Here is a 21,294-nt window from a genome sequence, read left to right on the forward strand (position 1 = left end):
TGTCAACAGGTGGCAGGAATGGACTCCCTCATCTCAGCCTCTCAACCCAGGTGCCCCCCAGAGTTGTGTTCTGAGTCCCCTCCTCTACTCCCTTTACACCCATGACTGTACTGCTAAACACAGCTCCAATCTGCTGATCAACTTCGCAGATGACACAATTTTGATCAGCCTTATTTCTAGCGGTAACAGCTTACAGAGGAGAGGTTGACACAGTGGTGCCAGGATAACAACTTCTTCCTCAATGTCCAAAAAACAAAAGAGCTGACTGTGGATTATAGCAGGAACGGAGACGGACTCAGCCCAATCAACATCAATGGGTCTGCAGTTGAGAGGGTGAGTAGTTTCAAGTTCCTTGGTATACACATCACTGATGATCTCACCTGGACTTTACACACTGGCTTTGTGGCAAAAGAAGCACAGCAACATCTTTTCCACCTCAGGCAACTGAAGAAGCTTGGCATGGGCCCCCAAATCCTCAAGATCTTTTACCAGGGCACTGTTGAAAGCATATGGCTGGTTGTATCACCGCCTGGTACAGAAACTGCATCAACCTTGATCGCTGGGTACTGCAGAGAGTGGTACAGACAGCCCAGCGCATCGGTAGATACGAACTCCCCTCCATTGAGGACAGTTATAGCAGTGAGTGCTGAAAGAAGGCCTGGAAGATCATTGGGGACACTAGTCACCCCAACCACAGACACTGTCAAACGGTACCCCATTAAAGCCAGGAGAAATAGGCTATGGGACAGCTTCTTTCTACAAGACGTTAGACTTTTAAATTCACATGTCTGTACACTGCAACGGAGTCATAATGCAGTTTTTTACTCCCTCACATTGTGGGATGGATGTAAAATTAAATAAATTCTAAATTCTAATCCCAATTTTCATTTTTAAAGAGACTTCACGTTACATTTGTTTGAGCAGGCATAAAATTATTTCCTCTGAAAATTTGTTAAACTATTATCTCTTGAAATTTGGTAACCTTTCCATTTGTATGCTTGATTTTTATATGTTAAAAAGCACATCATTTTAGTTGAGGCTTTTGAAAGTACCCTTCTCGCTTTCATAAACTTCCTCTTTCCTGCAGCAAATCTGGATTCAATTTTGGTTCTCTTGCAGGAAGCATAGGGTAGCAGCTTCACTGTGCCTTAAATTTCTAGATCACTGTGCAAGTCCTCAATTTTGAATCAATGGTAAAGGAACTAACACTAAGCCAATACCAAAGGACAAGATATCCCTTTGTCCAAATCTGTTATTTCCACAATTATTCTGGATAAAATAATATACAAGAATGGGCAATTAATTTGCAACTAGGGATATTAGAACTACAGCACAAGGCTTGGCCTTAAATTTTCAGTTCTAATCATTAGCCTCCCCTAGTTTTTTTCTTTGTTCAAAGGACCAGGGCTTTATCGGCTCAGCCAGCACTTAACTGTTCACTCCTAATTGCCCTTAAGGTAGTGATGAGCTGTAGTTGGTAAATAGTACAAATCATTGCTGTTTTCTGTTAGTGACGCAGTGATGGCTGTGTACAGGGTGCTTATCAAGTGGGCTGTTACGCCCTGCATGGTGTTGAGTTTTGCTGCATTATACTGTTTAATTGTTACTTTCATTGTAGTTTAACTTTCTTATGCCTGTTTGTATTTTTTATATATAATTACCTATTTACATGTAATTGTTCAGTGTGTTTTCAGTTGCTTTTGTAACAACTTGTTTGCAGTTGCAGGTTTAATATTACTGGAATGAGGAGTGGTTGATTCAAACAACAGAATTTGAATAGAACGTTTGTTATCTATGGAAATTCAATGGAATTAGCAAACTGGCATAAGAGGGCCAAACTACACTGGTTCAGTATCTTTCCCCTTTGTTCTTTCATCTCTCTCCCTCCCTCCATCTCTCCCCCTACCCTGTGTTTTTAAATCCAGCATCTGCAGATTTCCTCGTGTTTGCGTTTTAAATCCAGCATCTGCAGATTTCCTCGTGTTTGCGTTTTTAAATCCAGCATCTGCAGATTTCCTCGTGTCTGTGTTTTTAAATCCAGCATCTGCAGATTTCCTCGTGTTTGCGTTTTTAAATCCAGCATCTGCAGATTTCCTCGTGTTTGCGTTTTTAAATCCAGCATCTGCAGATTTCCTCGTGTTTGCGTTTTTAAATCCAGCATCTGCAGATTTCCTCGTGTTTGCGTTTTTAAATCCAGCATCTGCAGATTTCCTCGTGTTTGTGCTTTTAAATCCAGCATCTGCAGATTTCTTCGTGTTTGTGTTTTTAAATCCAGCATCTGCAGATTTCGTGTTTGTGTTTTTAAATCCAGCATCTGCAGATTTCCTCATGTTTGCATTTCCTTTCCCTCCTGCTTCATCTTCCTGCCTTTTTGTTTGTGCAAAGTTTAATAAACAATTGTTAGCATTAAAGATAGGTCAGTTACCTGTTGATCAACAGCCATAGGCCACAGGTCAACAGTCATGGTTTGCTAGTCTTCTGTAAGTGAACCAAGAACCAATAAATATTGACCAACAGAAGGTGAACTGTTGTTCACCATGTGTTTCACAACAATTTCAGTCCAAACCACACTTCTAAGGCTCAAGCAAAACATCACTTTTGTGGTAAGAATGAACATTAGAATAGAAGTTGTTGGTACAAGAAACAAGGTCGACCAGGGACAAGCTCAACAAGTTCAATCCTCTTCCCTGCAAATGTTGGGAGATACTGATCCTGATCTGATAATATGGTTTCAACAAACAATTTCAGATATATGTATTTGATGTATTGGTGAATTCCTGCAGTCCTTGCTTGCCTTGAACGAGCAAAAACAAGATGGCTTACATGTTAACTTACCAATTGGGAATGAATATGATGAACGCTTGTTAGACTATGACAACCATGACTGTGCAAGAATGATAAAGTGCCATGAAGATGTAAATTATTACAAAGAAATGCCTCTATTGAATCCAGATGTGATCCTGTACACCAATAGTTCCTCGATGATTGACAGGGGAATTTCAATGGCTAGATGGCCACTGATTCTGAAACCGAAATTTCATCAGGAAACATGTTTCCTTGTACCTCTGCACAACAGGCAGAACTGAAAGCTCTGATTGAAGCCTGGAAGGTAGCAGAAGAAAGATCAGCTAATATCTACACTGATCGTCAATATGGTTTTGGAGTTGTTCAAGATTTCGGAAACTTGTGGAGACAAAGGGGATTCTTTTTTACAGCTGGAGGAATTCGAGTGAAGAATGGCCAACTAAAACAAGAACTTGTGAATATCATACAATTGTTATCAGAAGATGCTATATTAAAATGTAGAATCTACTCCAAAATGACTACAATGAAATGCCGTGGAAATGCATTCACAGATGAAATTGCAAATCGGTATAAGCAGCCAAAAAAGTAAAATATGTCGAAATATTAAAAGATGTACTGGGAACACGTAGTGACTGATGCTATGAAAACAAAGTTTGACTCTATAGCAGACAAACATACAAGATATCTGCGAGTTGCAAGCTCGATCCTCTAACCAGATAAAGTGGTTTTTGGTGGAGAATGGTGATAGGTTGAACACACTGATGGAACATAGAGATATTGCATTGATCATAGGCTAGTAGCTCCAAAAATGTTACTTCCTTATTTGGCATGGCAGATACACTCCCTAGGACACAATGGAGTGGAACAGATGATCAACAAGATTCTCCCAGTGTTGTTAAATCCAAAGTTCAGGGCACTGGCTTGACAAACATTTGAAAGATGCATGATATGCCAGTAAACAAATCCAACAGCAGTGGTAAAGCTACCAAAATTAAATGCTCTTGCTCCACCTGGTCCACTTTTACATTTACACGTGGACAACATTTCTTTACTAACATGTCAAGGATATTCAGACAAGTTCTGTGGACAAATTTTCCAGTTGGGTGGAAGATATTCCAGCAAAAAGCCACTGCCACACACACAGTGAAAACTCTGATCAAGGGCTATATTCCTAGATGGGGCTTGCCATGTCACATTAACTTTGACCAAGGAACTCATTTCACTGGGACTTAAATCAACTGATGCACAGTGAATAGTCTTTTCATCGCCCACATCACTCAGTCAACAGGACAAGTCAAACCAATGAATGGAATTACGAAACAAGGACTGACTGACTCTTGAACCAAAGGAGAAAATTTCACTCAACTTTACTTGCCTCATTATTGAGATGTTCCCAAAACCTGTGAACTCACTTTCAGGGAATCTATCTCATGTTCTTTATATTTTTTTGCTTGCTTGTTTGTTTGTTTGTTTTCTTTTTTTGTATTTGCACAGTTTGTTGTAATTTCCACTCTGGCGGAACACCCAAGTTGATGCATATTTCATTGATTCTATTATGGTTATAATTCTATTATGGATATATAGAGTATGCCCGCAAGAAAGTTAATCTCAGGGTTGTATATGGTAACATAAACACACTTTTAAAATAAATATACCTGGAGTTTTGACTTAGTGTCACAAGGAAGGCCTACCATGGCCTATGGCTCCTCCTATGATCTTGAGGCATCAGAGTAACCCCGAACAAGAAAACTAAATGAAGTCCATTTGAGGTGGTAACAGGGCATCCTATGCCAGTGCTGGGAGTTCTTCATCTCAGAGAGGTTGACATACATATTATGGCAGACAGTTTTGATAAATTTTGTGTGGAATTACTTCAAGCTGTACAGTCTGCTTCTGAACAGATTTTTGCACTTGGGAGTGGTCCAACAGGAGGATGCATCCTGATTTCTGGTCAACGCAAACACGAGGAAAACTGCAGATGCTGGAAATTCAAGCAACACACACAAAATGCCGGTGGAACGCAGCAGGCCAGGCAGCATCTATAGGAAGAAGCACTGTTGATGTTTTGGGCCGAGACCCTTCGTCAGGACTAACTGAAAGAGAAGATAGTAAGAAATTTGGAAGTGGGAGATCTGAAATGATAGGAGAAGACAGGAGGGGGAGAAATAAAGCTAAGACCTGGAATGGTGATTGGCAAAAGGGATACAGAGCTGGAGAAGGGAAATGATCATGGGACAGGAGGCCCAGGGAGAAAGAAAGGCTGAGTGGAGCACCAGAGGGAGATGCAGTATAGGCAAAGAGTGATTGTGAGAGGGGCAGAGAGAGAGAGAGAAAAAAAGGAGGGGGGGAAATAAATAAATAACTAAGGGATGGGGTAAGAAGGAGAGGAGGGGCATTAACGGAAGTTAGAGAAATCAATGTTCATGCCATCAGGTTTGAGGCTACCCAGACGGAATATAAGGTGTTGTTCCTCCAACCTGAGCTTGGCTTCATCTTTACAGTCGAGGCGGCCATGGATAGATATATCAGAATGGGAAAGGGACGTGGAATTAAAATGTGTGGCCACTGGGAGATTCTGCTTTCTCTGGTGTAAGCGGAACAAGCGCTGCACCTGCTTGTACACTTCCTCCCTCACCACCATTCAGGGCCCCAGACAGTCCTTTCAGGTGAGGTGACACTTCACCTGTGAGTTGGCTGGTGTGGTATACTGCGTCCGGTGTTCCCGGTGTGGCCTTTTATATATTGGTGAGACCCGACGCAGACTGGGAGATCGTTTCGCTAAATACCTATGCTCTGTCCGCCAGAGAAAGCAGGATCTCCCAGTGGCCACACATTTTAATTCCATGTCCCATTCCCATTCTGATATGTCTATCCATGGCTTCCTCTACTGTCAAGATGAAGCCACACTCAGGTTGGAGGAACAACATCTTATATTCCGTCTGGGTAGCCTCCACCCTGATGACATGAACATTGATTTCTCTAACTTCCGTTAATGCCCCTCCTCCCCTTACTACCCCATTCCTTATTTATTTATTCCCCCCTCTTTTTTCTCTCTCCCTGCCCCTCTCACAATCACACTTTGCCTGTTCATCTCCCTCTAGTGCTCCCCTCCACCTTTCTTTCTCCCTAGGCCTCCTGTCCCATGATCCTATCCCTTCTCCAGCTCTGTATCCCTTTTGCCAATCACCTTTTCAACTCTTAGCTTCACCCCTCCCCCTCCTGTCTTCTCCTATCATTTTGGATTTCCCCCTCCCCCTCCTACTTTCAAATCTCTTACTATCTTTTTTTTTCAGTTCGTCCTGACGAAGGATTTCGGCCTGAAATGTCGACTGTGCTTCTTCGTATAGATGCTGCCTGGCCTGCTGTGTTCCACCTGCATTTTGTGTGTGTTGACTGATTTCTGATCAGTGGGTCCTGATTTTAAAAAACGCATAAAGAACCACTGACAGTTCAATGGGAAAGTCCTTATCAAGTGCTGTTAATTACTAACTTGTTAGTGAAAGAAGCAGATAAATGCTGACCACTGCAAACTGATAAGGACCAGCACTGTGTTTAAAGCATGAGTAACCTCTGACTCAGTGTCAATGCTGCTAGGCTACAGTGAACAAATCACTAACCAGCCAGAAAAAGCTTCAGAGTCATCAGATACTGAACATTATGGAATTTACTCTAAAAACATTTGTGTTGTTATATTTTCCCCGATCTTCTCTACTCACAATGTGCCAATTGAAATGACTCAGCGTATATGTGCAGGTAACACATGAATTTGCTGATTTGCTTGTTAATGCCTCTTGCTGTTGAATACGTATACCACACACTTTGAAATAGTCATCATGCGTAAAGTGGGTCTTCAAAATCATACGGCATTAGGCCTTGGCAGTTAAGGGGCAGAAACGTAGTCTTAGGCCAGGAGTGTGTACTAACAGTGGCATGCAAAAGTTTGGGCACCTGTGGTCAAAATTTCTGTTACTGTGAATAGCTAGGCGAGTAAAAGATTACCTGATTTCCAAAAGGCTTAAAGTTAAAGATGACACATCTCTTTAATATTTTAAGCAAGATTACTTTTTTATTTCCATCTTTTACATTTTCAAAAAAACAAAAAAGGAAAAGGGCCCGAAGCAAAAGTTTGGACACCCTGCATGGTCAGTACTTAGTAACACCCCCTTTGGCAAGTATCACAGCATGTAAATGCTTTCTGTAGCCAGCTTTCAATTCTTGTTTGGGGCATTTTTGCCCATTCTTCCTCGCAAAAGGCTTCTAGTTCTGTGAGATTCTTGGGCCGTCTTGCATGCACTGCTCTTTTGAAGTCTATCCACAGATTTTCGATGATGTTTAGGTCAGGGGACTGTGAGTGCCATGGCAAAACCTTCAGCTTGTGCCTCCTGAGGTAGTCCATTGTGGATTTTGAGGTGTGTTTAGGATCATTATCTTGTTGTAGAAGCTATCCTCTTTTCATCTTCAGCTTTTTTTTTACAGATAGTGTGATGTTTGCTTCTAGAATTGGCTGGTATTTAATTGAATTCATTCTTCCCTCTACCAGTAAAATGTTCCCCATGCCACTGGCTGCATCACAAGCCCAAAGCATGATCGATCCAGACCCGTGCTTAATAGTTGGAGAGGTGTTCTTTTCATGAAATTCTGCACCCTTTTTTCTTCAAACATACCTTTGCTCATTGAGGCCAAAAAGTTCTATTTTAACTTCATCAGTCCACAGGACTTGTTTCCAAAATGCACCAGACTTGTTTAGATGTTCCTTTGCAAACTTCTGACGCTGAATTTTGTGGTGAGGTCGCAGGAAAGGTTTCCTTTTGATGACTCTTCCATGAAGGTCATATTTATGCAGGTGTCGCTGCACAGTAGAACAGAGCACCACCACTCCAAAGTCAAACGGGGGTTTTGATTTGCCTTTCTAGCAATCCTACGAGCAGTTCTCTTGGAAAGTTTTCTTGGTCTTCCAGATTTCAACTTGACCTCCACCATTCCTGTTAACTACCATTTCTTAATTACATTACAAACAGAGGAAATGGCTACCTGAAAATGCTTTGCTATCTCCTTATAGCCTTTTCCTGCTTTGTGGGCATCATTTATTTTAATTTTCAGAGTGCTAGGCAACTGCTTAGAGGAGCCCATGGCTGCTGATTGCTGGGACAAGGTTTGAGGAGTCAGGGTGTTTAGAAAGCTTTGAAATTTGCATCACTTGGTCTTTTCTAACAATGACTGCGAACAAGCCATTGCCCTAACAAGCTAATTTAAGGTCTGAGACCTTGGTAAAATTTATCTAAGAGCTCAAATCTCTTGGGATGTCCAAACTTTTGCATGGTGCTCCTTTCCTTTTTTCACTCTAAAATTGTATAAGACAAAAATAATACACTAATCTTGCTTAAAATGTTGAAAATAATGTTTCATCTTTAACTTTATGACTTTTGGAGATCAGTTCATCTTCTACTCACTTAATTATTCACAGTAACAGAAATTTTGACCAAGGGGTGCCCAAAGTTTTGCATGCCACTGTACATGCTTGACAAGTCTGAAGACATAACTAACTTGGCTGATGATATTCATGAACAAACAGCTAAAATGCTTCAATATGATGGATGAGATTTCTTCAAATGGATTCATTCAAGTCTTGGAAGCTAGTTTACTCAATCCAATATTTATTTGTCCTAATACACCTTATCATAACATATTTTGTTTACTTGTATAAAGGTTATAATTAAAGAACTGTACTTCCCTTAATTGTAGGACCCTGCAGAGAGTGTGTGGACAGCCCAACACATCTGTAATGTAAACCTCTAACTATCAGGACATTTACAAAGACAGGTGTGTAAAAATGGCCCGAAGAATCATTGGGGACCTGAGTCACTCCAATCACAAATTGTTCCAAATGCTACCATCCAGGAAGTGGTACCACAGCATAAAAACCAGGACCAACAAGCTCTGGGACAACTTCTTCCTCCAGGCCATCAGACTGATTAATTCACGCTGATGCAACCGTATTTGTGTTATATTGTTGTACATACTATTTATTATAAATTACTATAAATTGCACATTGCATATTTAGACAGAGGCATAACATAAACATTTTTACTCCTGATGTATATAAAGGATGTAAGTAATAAAGCCAATTCAATTCAATTAATAGAGTAGTTCAAACTCACGCAAGTGTGCCCATTTACAAAGTCAATTACTTAGCAATGACAAACTTTTAAATATTTCCATAATAGGTGAATTTTCATTATTTTATACTTAACATAGGTAATACAAATTTTCCGGCTTCTGAACTTTAGATGTAATGATTCTATATGCATGATTTAGAATCAAGGGAGGTACATTGGATAAACTGTATTATTGTTATTTTCTGTGTAGTTTAACTTTTTAATACCTGTTTGCATCTTTTTATACAATTACCTATTTTCATGTAATTGCTTAGTGTGCTTTCATTCGCTTTTGTAACAACGTGGCGGTAGTTGAGGGCATCGTATTCCTGAATGAGGGCTACCTCAATGCCTGATTCAAACAACAGAATTTAAATGGAATGTCTATGGAAATTTAATGGAATTAACAAACTAGTGTAAGAGGATCAAACCATGCTGGACTGGTCTCTTTCCCCTGCTATTAGGGTCACTTTCTCTCTCCCTCTTGTTTCATCTTCCTGCCTTAGTCTTCTCTGTTCTTGTAAAGTTTAATAAATGATTGTAAGCAACAAATTCTATGCCTCATTTTCGACTTCCAAAGAACCACAGAATAAACATATCAGAATTCAACAGCTTCTTGAGTGTTGTTAAAGCTACAGTGATCCATCACTCTCCTGACTTGAATACTGTACATGGACAGGTTTGGCAGTTAAAAAAGAATTGCTTGCTATTACATGCTAGCCTTAATCATGTTCTTATTAACTACATTGTGTACATGGATACGCCAGCTCAATTTCTGCTTAATAATAGCGCAATGATTAGCTCGATGTTATTACAATTCGGGACACTCCTCGACTGTCCCCCCACCCCCCCATTTCTCCTTCACCCTTCACCGTCACCTTTTCGAACTGGGAGAATCAGGTAGGTGCTGGACCCCGGATAGGGAGTTTGTGGAGTGTCTAAGGGATGTATTTTTGGAACAGCTTGTGCTTGAGCCAACCAGGAACGAGGCTATTTTGGACTTGGTGATGTGTAATGAATAGAATTGATAAGTGATCTTGAAGTAAAGGAGCCATTAGGAAGTAGTGATCATAACATGATAAGTTTTTATCTACAATTTGAGAGGGATAAGGGCAGATCAGAGGTGTCAGTGTTGCAATTAAATAAAGGAGACTACGGAGCCATGAGGGAAGAGCTGGCCAAAGTTAAATGGGCAGATGCCCTGGCAGGAAAGACAGTGGATCAGCAGTGGCAGATATTCTTGGGGATAATACAAAAGATGCAAAAGCAGTTCATTCCAATGAGAAGGAAGGATTCAAAGAGGGGGAAGGGGCCACAGTGGTTGACAAAGGAAGTCAGAGATTGTATAGCATTAAAGAAAAAGAAGTATGACAGCGCTAAGATGAGTGGGAATACAGATGATTGGGAAAGTTTTAAGGAACAGCAGATCTTGACTAAAAAAGCAATACGGAGAGAAAAAATCAGGTATGAGCTCAGTCTAGCCAGGAATATAAAAGGGGATAGCAAAAGCTTTTTTAACTATGTGAAGAGAAAGAAGATAGTTAAGAACAATGTTGGCCCCTTGAAGAATGAATTGGGAGAAATTGTTATGGGAAACAGGGAAATGACAACAGAATTTAATGCATACTTTAGATCTGTCTTCACCAGGGAGGACATAAGCAATCTCCCAGATGTATGGATGGGCCAGGGTCATAAGATATCAGAGGAATTGAGACAGATTGACATTAGGAAAGAAACTGTGATGAGTAGACTGGTAGGACTGAAGGCTAATAAATCCCCGGGTCCAGATGGTCTGCATCCGAGGGTTCTAAAAGAGGTGGCTCAGGAAATTGCGGATGCATTGGTAATCATTTTCCAATGTTCCTTAGATTCAGGATCAGTTCCTGAAGATTGGAGAGTGGCTAATGTTATCCCACTTTTCAAGAAGGGAGGGAAGGAGAAAACAGAGAACTATCGCCCTGTTAGCCTAACGTCAGTCGTGGGGAAGATGCTTGAGTCCATTATTAAGGACGAAATAGTGGCACATCTTGATGGCAGTAATAGAATTAGGCCGAGCCAGCATGGATTTACCAAGGGCAAATCATGCTTGACTAATCTGTTGGAGTTTTTTGAGGGTGTAACAAGGATGTTAGACGAGGGTACAACAATGGATGATGTGTACCTAGATTTTCAGAAGGCATTCGATAAGATGCCACATAGGAGATTGGTGAGTAAAATCTGAGCTCATGGCATTGGGGGCAGGGTTTCAACATGGACAGAAAACTAGTTGGCAGATAGAAAGCAAAGGGTAGCAGTGAATGGGTGTTTCTCGGACTGGCCGGAGGTGACTAGTGGGGTACCACAGGGCTCTGTATTGGGACCACAGCTCTTTACGATTTATGTCAACGATTTAGATGAGGGCATTGAAAACTATATCAGCAAGTTTGCTGACGATACTAAACTGGGTGGCAGTGTGACATGCGAAGAGGACGTTAGGAGAATACAGGGAGACTTGGATAGGCTGGGTGAGTGGGCAGATACTTGGCAGATGTCATTCAATGTGAATAAATGTGAAGTTATCCACTTTGGAAGCAGGAACAAGAGGGCAGAGTATTGTCTGAACGGTGTAGAGTTAGGTAAGGGAGAAATGCAAAGAGACCTAGGAGTCCTAGTTCATCAGTCAATGAAGGTGAATGAGCAAGTGCAACAGGCAGTGAAGAGGGCAAATGGAATGTTGGCCTTTATTACAAGGGGAATTGAGTACAAGAGCAAGGATGTCCTTTTGCATTTGTACGGGGCCCTGGTGAGACCACACCTGGAATATTGTGTACAGTTTTGGTCTCCAGGTTTAAGGAAGGACATTCTGGCAATTGAGGAAGTGCAGCGTAGATTCACTAGGTTGATTCCTGGGATGGCAGGGCTGTCTTACGCAGAGAGATTGGAGAGATTGGGCTTGTACACGCTGGAATTGAGGAGATTGAGAGGGGATCTGATTGAAACTTTTAAGATAATTAAAGGATTTGATAGGATTGAGGCAGGAAATATGTTCCAGATGTTGGGAGAGTCCAGTACCAGAGGGCATGGATTGAGAATAAGAGGTCAGTTATTTAAAACAGAGTTGAGGAAGAGCTTCTTCTCCCAGAGAGTTGTGGAGGTATGGAATGCACTGCCTCGGAAGACGGTGGAGGCCAATTCTCTGGATGCTTTCAAAAAGGAGCTAGATAGATATCTGATGGATAGGGGAATCAAGGGATATGGGGACAAGGCAGGGACTGGGTATTGATAGTGGATGATCAGCCATGATCTCAGAATGGCGGTGCAGACTTGAGGGGCCGAATGGTCTACTTCTGCACCTATTGTCTATTGTCATACCTCCTTATCTGTTTAAGATGTCTCTCTAGTGTTCCTCCCCCCTTTTCTATCTTCCATGGCCTTCTGTCCTCTCCTATTAAATTCCCCCTTCTCCGGCACTTTCACCAATCAACTTCCCAACTCTTCACTTCACCACTCCCCCTCCCTATCACCTATCACCTTGTTTTTCTCCATCCCCTCCACCCACCTTTTAACTCTTTCTGCTGAAGGGTCTTGGCCCAGCATGCCAACTGTACTCGTTCTCATAGATGCTGCCTGGCCTGCTGAGTTCCTCCAGTTTTGTGTGTGTTGCTTGGATTTCCAGCATCTGCAGATTTTCTCTTGTAACCTGCCACCTATTATTTTAAACCTCAATACTGTCCAAGCCTTGTTGTGTTTGGATATGGACTACTCAGTACCCTGATCCCCAGAGACTTCAGTTAAGTCAGGACTCCTTTATGCCTTACACAATAGGTCCTCTGGATATGATTTTCATAAATGGAAGCTCTGGCACTGCTTACAAACTAGCAAAAATTCAGATCGGGGAAGATGGTGCAATTCTAGATTCAGATTCAGTTTATTGTCATTTATAAACCACAAATACAATGCAGTTAAAAAATGAGACAACTTTTTCTGGAATGATGTCACGAAAAAGCACAAAACAGACCACACAAGAAAAACCACATAATGTTTGGTAATCCCCAATCCAGAGTTTGGAGAGGCTACTGCGTATTGATATCGCGCTATCGTCTTAGCACGTCCCCCAGAAGGGAAGTACAAACCTATCAGACAAATCTAAAGCTACAAGACCTACACAAAACCACATAGATTACATATAGTTATAGTTAACATATAGTTTCAACAATGTAGACAATACCATAATTGATAAAAGACTAACTGACAAAGACCACATAACTATAACATATAGTTTCAACAGTGCAAAGCAATACCGTAATCTGATAAAGAGCAGTCCATGGCATGGTTTAAAAGAACATCTCAAAGTCCCGACAGCCCATCAACTCACGCAGACAGAGATGACACTGAAGTATCAACCAGAAAAGAGAACATAACAGAACACACAGTAATAGAACATTTTGCACTGCAGTCATACTTACTTCTCTCTTGCAACCGCCTATGGATAATGAGAATGGTGGAGGCAATCAGCATGACTGCCACACCAGCCCCCAAAATTATTCCCATCATCTGAAAAATAGAATCGATATTTATTTTAAGAAAGATAAAACATAAAATTATAAAACAATCTCTTTTGAGAACTTCAATTTAAAGCAGTATTATGAATGACACTGAGCATCACAAAAACGTGGACATAAGATTTATCCTCGACCCTTGTTTCTGTTCTGACATAATGGACAATCCCCTTGACCACACTGCATCCAGCACACCTATACTCAACCCCTTCCCTCCTGGACACAGCAAGGAAAGAGATCCTTGGTCCTCAATATCAACCCCACCAGCCTCTCCATCCAAAAGGCCATCATTTACAACTTCTGCTTGCAACAAAAATATTCTAAGTCAGACACCCATTCACGTCCTCTCCAAACATTTTGAAGAGAGTGTTACTTTCACAGCTCCCTACTCCCTTATCCAGTGTCACTCTGTGGCCACTGCACAAACTACAATACTATCGCAATGAATTACAAGAGTTGTTTTCATCTCTTCTACTCCTTCTATTCAGGAGCAGAAACAGCTCTTCCATGTGAACCACTGATTCACTTGTAGAATTAAGTCAAGTCAGACACCGTATAATTTCAATCAACTGCTTCCTTTTATTGCAACTTCAGCCGGTGAGAGATCCAAGATCTACAGTAGGCAAGAATCGCCCAACAGTCCTTCCACGTGAACCACTGATTCACTTGCACTTCATCTAATCTAACATAACTTATTTGGTGTTCTTACCCTATTCCCTCTTCTCCTCTTTTACATTCCCCATTCTGGCTCCCCTCTTGCCCCTTCTCTTTCTCCCAGGGTCCACTCTCTTCTTCTGTCAGATTTCTCCTCCTTCAGTTCTTTTCCATCTATCACCTCCCAACTTCTCACTTCATCCCCCTCTTCCCCCATCCACCTACCCTGGCTTCACTTAGCACTTTCCAGCTTGTAGTCCTTCCTCCACACCCCAACCTTCTTATTCTTACCCTCTTCCTTGCCACCCCCTTCCTGACAAAGGGTTTGGGCCCAAAACATGAACTCTTTATCCCTTTCCATAGATGCTGCCTGACTTGCTGATAGATGCTGCATGCCCATGCAACGATATTTGAAGTATTTCCACACTACACGTACCTTCATGCCAATGATGGCTGCTGCATATTTGGGGGTCAGAGTTTACAAAAAAGAGAATTTTATGACTTAGGGCGGGAGAGAACTAGAGATTATCTTGATGCACCTTGTTTCTACACCTGCTTTTGTGCCATTTTCTATTTTTTAGGCATGTGCCAAGTTAGTTTGGGTGCAGGAGCATCAGGAAAAAAAACTTCACTCCACAGGTGGCTAGGAAACATGTTTTTAACAGAGTCAAGCTCTTATTGAGTGGATCAGTGCTAATACTGAGAAGAAGGCATCAAGAGTTACGGACAATTAAGGATGGACAGTGTTTACCAGCAGTGTCCAGACTCATGCACTGATGACTAATTGAAATAAATCTGTTGTAATTTGTATACCCTGTAACATACTGTTAATAGCTCAAGCACTAATCAGAAATACCCTCCTTGTTGCAAATCGTTAACTTGAAATTGAACTGCTTAAATTTAGTCTCTCTTTTCTACCAGATAACCATGCTAAATATGATCATCTCAGTCCCACAAGCTCTCAACTTCTGCAACAACAATATTATCTGCTAATTTATTTAACATTTGAAAATCTAATTATATTGCATCAACTGGCTCCCCCCCTTTACGGTCAGAGTCTTCAACACAAAAATGGGTCCTTCACCTTCCTCCCCCCAACTCTCCCCCCCTCCGACTCAAACCTATCCATGCTGACCTTTTTGCTCAGCTTCACTACTCTCATTTCAGAATCAGTGTTATTATCATTGACAGTTGCCCGCATTAGGACCATATCTTTCCATGCCTTGCCTATGTCCAGTACTGCCTGTATAAATTCCTCTTCATTGTATTCAATTCCACCATTTCTACTGGCAGTACGTTCTAGGTATCAACCACCTTATGTAAAAAGGAAAATATTCCACACATCTAACTATTCTCCGCAACTGCATGCCAATTGTGTTTCTCATACAAAGCACTCTAAAATGCTTAAAGTCATTGACAGTTTCTTATTCACCATTTTAATCTGCAGTGTCCTTGCTTCTTACATGCTCGAAGGTTTTACCTCTCCTTTTCTGTATATAGAATGCCCTCTAACTTGCTGTTTTGTTTTGCTCACTTTATATTTTTTCCTATGATTTAAAATAATGTCCTTTGTTAGCTTTTAAAATTCTCCACATCCTCAGAACGACAACTAATCTTCGAAACTTTTAATCTTTTTGTTTAATAATGCTATCCTCAACTTCAGTTTAACAGAGTGGGGATATTCTTCCCATGTCAACCAAATATGAAAAAAAAACTCCCCAGGACATCTCAAAGCTATCCTTTGCCATTTTAATCCAATTTCACAAACAACTTTAATCTATCTCAATCTTGATAACTAGGTTTACCTTAAACTTCAAATTGTCAAAGTGGATGTACCCTTTTACCAATAATTCAGTCCATAAAGTTTAAAAGGCCATCACTGTAGACTCCAAATCCACGAAAGACTACACAGAGGTTCCCTACTCATTTAACTTTAAGGTATGAAACTCATCTAAAGAAAGTGCTTACTCACCGGTGGTCTGGTTGGTGAATGTTGAAGTATCCCAAACTCTGACTGGGTAAACTAATAGAAGGCCTTTCACTTCTCCAATCTAGTCAGGACTGTCTCTGTTAAGATGTCCACATTGTCTGACTGCCTTGTTAATGTTCTGTATAATAGCTAAGAAGGTAAATATCAACTCACTTCTTGTCCAGGTTATTTCTGATCCAGCCTTCCTGGCATTAGCCTGAATTCTGGAGGGAATCGGCATTCCACTTAGTGCAAAGTTATCATGTTTGTTATTGCAGGAAAACATTTAACTTAATATTAAATAATTTATTGAATAATTTCATAGTTTTCACCCTTTTCTAATTATCATTTTATGTTGCTGTTTTTAACTAAACTATATGACACTGAAAGACAAATTTAAAACAAGGCAAAATGTACCTAAAGTGTACAACAGTCTTCTACAAAAATCAAACCTCTGAATTCACAGATAGTTAAGGACAGAGGTTTCAGAAAATAAGGCCATGGAAAAAAAAAAATCTGTAATCTGGATTTTAGGAACCGAAACAAACAAAAAATTCTGGGGAATATCTGCTAACCTGGCTACTAGAACTGTGAAATACTTCAGGGAGACAAGAACTGGTCAGCCAAATGAGTAATAAAAGGCCTGTGCAGAAAAAGGGAAAGCTCAATTTGAATGCAGAATCACAAGAATTGCACAGATTCACCATTCTCTGACTAAACAAATTCCTCCTCCTTTTCATTCTAAAAGGATGCCCCTCTATTCTGAGGCTGTGCCCTCTGGTCTTAGACTCTCCCACCATACATAGGAAACATCCCCTCCACATCCACTCTATCAAGATCTCGTCATTCCACAGGTTCCAATGAGATCACTCTTCTTTCTTCTCAATTCCACTGAATACAGGCCGAAAGCCATCAAATGTTCTTTATATGAGAACTCTCTCAATCCTGGAATTTTTGTGAACCTCCTTTGAACCCTCTCCAGCTTCAGCACATACTGTCCAAGAGAAGGGGCCCAAAACTACTTACAATACTCCAAGTGATGCTTCCCCAGTGGTTTCTAAAGTTTCTACATTACATCCTTGCTTTTATATTCAAGTCCTCTTGGAATGAATTCTAACATTGCATTTGCCTTCCTCACTAGAGACTCAACCTGCAAATTAACCTTTGGGGAATCCTGCACAAGGACTCCGAAGTCCCTTTGCATCTCAGTTTTTTTTTGTATTTTCTCTCCATTTAGAAAATAGTCAACCCTTTCATTTCTTCTATCGAAATGCATGACAATACACTTCCCGACACTATATTCCATTTGCCATTTCTTTGCCAATCTTCCTTATCTGTCCAAGTCCTTCGGTAGCCTTTCTACTTGCTCAAAACTACCTGCCCCTCCACCTATCTTCATATCACCTGCAAATTTTGCTACAAAGCTATTAATTCTATCATCAAAATCATTGACATATAACCTAAAAATAACTGGTCCCAACACAGCCCCTTGTGGAATGCTGCCAGTCACTGGCAGCAACTAGAAAAGGCTTCCTTTACTCCCACCCTTTACTTCCTGCCAATCAATCCAAGCTAGAATCTTTCTTGTAATATCATGGGCTTGTAGCTTGTTCAGCAGCCTCGTGTGTGGCACCTTGTCAAAGGCCTTCTGAAAAACCAAGTACACAACATCAACTGATTCTCCTTCGTCTATCCTGCTTTTTACTTTTTCAAATTATTCCAACAGATTTCTCAGGTAAAATTTTTCCTTGACCCCTATGGCCCATTTTATCTTGTGCCTCCAAGTACCCGGAGACCTCATCCTTAATCAACTCCAACAGATTCCCAACCACTGAGGTCAGACTAATTGGCCTATCATTTCCTTTCATCTGCCTCTCTACCTTCTTGAAGATTGGAGAGACATTTGCAATTTTCCAGTCTTCCGGAACAGTCAAGAATCTACTGATTCTTGAAAGATCATTACTAATGCCTCCACAATCTCTTCTGCTACCTCTCTCAGAACCCTGGGGTGTACACCATCTAGTCCAGGTGATTTATCTACCTTCGGACCTTTTGGTTTCCCAAGAACCTTCCTTCTAGTTATGGTAACTTCACACACTTCATGACACCTGACACTTGGAACTTCCACCATATTGCTGATGTATGACTGAATTTGGTTCATCTACCATTTTGTTGTCCCCCATAGTTTTCCAGTGGTCCAATATCCACTCTTGCCTCTATTTTACACTTCATGTATCTCAAGAAATTTTTGGTATACTCTCTAATCTTATTTGCTAACTTATTTTCGTATTCCATCTTCAACATCTTAATGATTTTTTAGTTGCTCCCTGGTAGTTTTTAAAAGCTTCCCAATCCTCTAACTTCTTGTGAATCCTTGCTCTATTATATGCCATCTCTTTGGCTTTTATGTTGGCTTTGACTTCCCTTGTTAGCCCCAGTTATGTCATCTTTCCTCTAGAATAGCTCTTCCTCTTTTGGATGTACATATCCTGTGTCTTCTGAATTGCTTCCAGAACCTCCAGCCATTGCTGCACTGCTAGTGTTCTTTTCCAATCAATGTTGGCCAACTCCTCTCTAATGCCTCTTTAACTCCCTTTACTCCACTGTAATACTGATACGTCTGACTTTAGCTTTTCCTTCTCAAGTTTCAGGGTGAATTCGATCACATTCCCCGAAGAATTCTTTTACCTTAAGCTCTCTAATCAATTCTGATTCATTGCACAACACCCAATCCAGAACAGCTGATCCCCTAATGGGCTCAGTGAAGAGCTGCTCTAAAAAGCCATCTCATAGGCACTCTAGAAACCCCCCCCGGAATCCAGCACCAACCTGATTTTCCTAATCTACCTACATATTGAAGAACCCTGCCCTCCATGACTATTGTAACATTGCCCTTTTGGCAAGTATTTTCTATCTCTCATTGTAATTTGTAAGCCACATCCTTACAACTGCATGGGGGGAGGGTCTGTATACAACTCCCATCAGGGTCTTTTTACCCTTGCAGTTCCTTAGCTCTATCCACAATGTTTCAACACTTTCTGACCCCATGTCACCTCTTTCTAATGATTTGATTTCATTTTTTACCAATAGAGCCGCCCCTTCTGCCTTCCTGTCTGTCTTTCCATTAGAATGTGTATCCTTGGACATTAAGCTCCCAGCTATAATCTTATTTCAGCCATGATTCAGTGATGCCTACATCATCATACCTGCTAATCTGCAACTGTGCTACAAGTTCATCTACCTTACTCTGTCTACTGTGTGCATTCTAATATAATAACTTCTGTCCTGTATTCATCCTTTTCGATTTTGTCCATCTTTTTTGTTGCAACTCATACTGTTGTCTGCAATTTTGCTCTATCAATAGCCTCTTCTCACCACATATTGCCTCTATTTGTAAACCAGCTTCAGTATTATTATTTGCCTTTCCTACAATACTTCTTGCATTGAAATATATGTGGCTCAGGGCACTAGTTATACCATGCTCAATCTTTTGATTCCTAACTTCGTCTGAGGTCTCACCAATATTTACCTCCACAAACATTCCACTAACTGTTCTGGCACTCTGGTTTCGATCCCCCTGCAACTTTAGTTTAAACCCTACTGTGCAGCATTAACAAATCTTCCAACTAGGTTATTATTCCCCCTCTAGTTCAGGTGTAACCATCCCTTCTGTACAGGTCCCACCTTCTTTGGAAGAGAGCCCAATGATCCAAAACTCTCATGTCCCCCCTCCTACACCAAATCCTTATCCATGTCTTAAACTGTATAATCTTCCTAGCTCTGGTCTTACTAACACATGGCACAGATAGCAATCCTGAAATCATACCCCTGGAGGTCCTGCCCTTAGCATTTAACTCCCTGAACTCCCTATGCAGAACCTCGTCACTTATCTTACACATGTCACTAGTACCTACATGGACCACCACTTCTGAATGTACACACTCCCACTTAAGAATAATGAGGACTCAGTCTGAGATATCCCGGACCCTGGCAACCGGGAGGCAACATATCATCTGTGAATTTCGTTCTCGTCCACAGAACCTCCTGTCCATTCCCCTAACGAACAAATCCCCTATCACCACAGCATTCCCTCTTCTTCTTCCTTCCCTTCGGAGTCACAGAGGCAGACTCCATGACAGAAACCCAACGACTGTGACCTTACTCTGTTAGGTCATCCATACCCTCCACCCTGCAACCACCCCCCCCCCCCCAGTGGTTGAGAGAGATGGCCACAAGGGTACTCCACACTAGCTTTTTAACCTCTTTCCTCTTCCTGACTGTCACCCAGCTTCCTGCGTCTTGCACTTTGGGGGTAACTACCTCTCTATATGTCCAATCTGTCATCCCCTCAGGCTACCGAACGATCCAAAGTTCATCCAGTTCCAGCTCCAACTCCTTAATGAGGATTGCTAGAAATTCAGCTGGATGCAGTTCTCACAATAGCAGTCATCAGGGACACGAGAGGTCTCCCTGCCTTCACACATCCTGCAAAAGGAGCATTCAGCTATCCTGCTTGGCATCTCTACTATCCTATGTAAAGAAGGGAAGGGAAAAAAAAACCTCGATCTTTTCTTCGTGTTCTCTGACTAAATCCTCTCTTTACTAAGTCTTGAAGAACTAAAGCCACAAGATCACCACTCTGACTCTGTCCATTCAAATGATGGCTGCTGCGCTTGCACCTGCACTCTAATTTGCTCTTGCTCATCAATCCCGTACACCAATTGGTTGCTAGTCAAAGCTCTTTTTTACTGCGGTGACCCACTTCTGCCTTTTGTACTCAGGTAGTGGACCTGATTGAAGTCCCCTCTTCTCAAAACTTCTGATGTCCAGATTGGCCGCTGGTCAAAACACAAGGGATTTGAGAATGGTGTAGAAATGTGGTGCTGAGGTACTAGATCAGCCATGGTTTTGAGAAATGGTAGAGCAAGCTCAAAGGGCCAGGGAACTATTACAACATAGAATGTCAGTGCAACAAATTTGTGCCAGCATATGCACATCAACCATTCTTCTTGCAACCTATTCTCCCTGCATTTCCTTCAAAGACCTCAGTTTTGATCATTCACCTTTACACAGGCGACAAGATACAGTAGACAATTATTTTAACACCCCCCCTCCCCAACAGAGCTTTGGGGCATAGGAGGAAAATGAAGTGCCCATGTAGTCACAGGAGGT

The 21,294-nt window shown here is 41.3% G+C and overlaps 1 protein-coding gene across 6 annotated transcripts in view; it reads right to left on the reverse strand.

The window, feature by feature from the left end:
• Positions 1–21,294, reverse strand: part of pnpla6 (patatin-like phospholipase domain containing 6) — a 225,509-nt gene that overhangs the window by 156,050 nt on the left and 48,165 nt on the right. For 3 of the 6 annotated variants that reach the window (XM_059992131.1, XM_059992129.1, XM_059992132.1), the window contains one exon: positions 13,407–13,494. In XM_059992131.1, coding sequence (XP_059848114.1) covers positions 13,407–13,494 — 88 coding nt within the window. Of the gene's footprint in view, positions 1–13,406; positions 13,495–16,125; positions 16,246–16,296; positions 16,347–21,294 lie in introns of those variants that run through there. The other 3 variants (XM_059992134.1, XM_059992133.1, XM_059992135.1) reach the window with 2 other exon arrangements.

The sequence above is a fragment of the Hypanus sabinus genome, chromosome 16 (genome assembly GCF_030144855.1).
Source record: "Hypanus sabinus isolate sHypSab1 chromosome 16, sHypSab1.hap1, whole genome shotgun sequence".
NCBI classification, from domain to species: domain Eukaryota; kingdom Metazoa; phylum Chordata; class Chondrichthyes; order Myliobatiformes; family Dasyatidae; genus Hypanus; species Hypanus sabinus.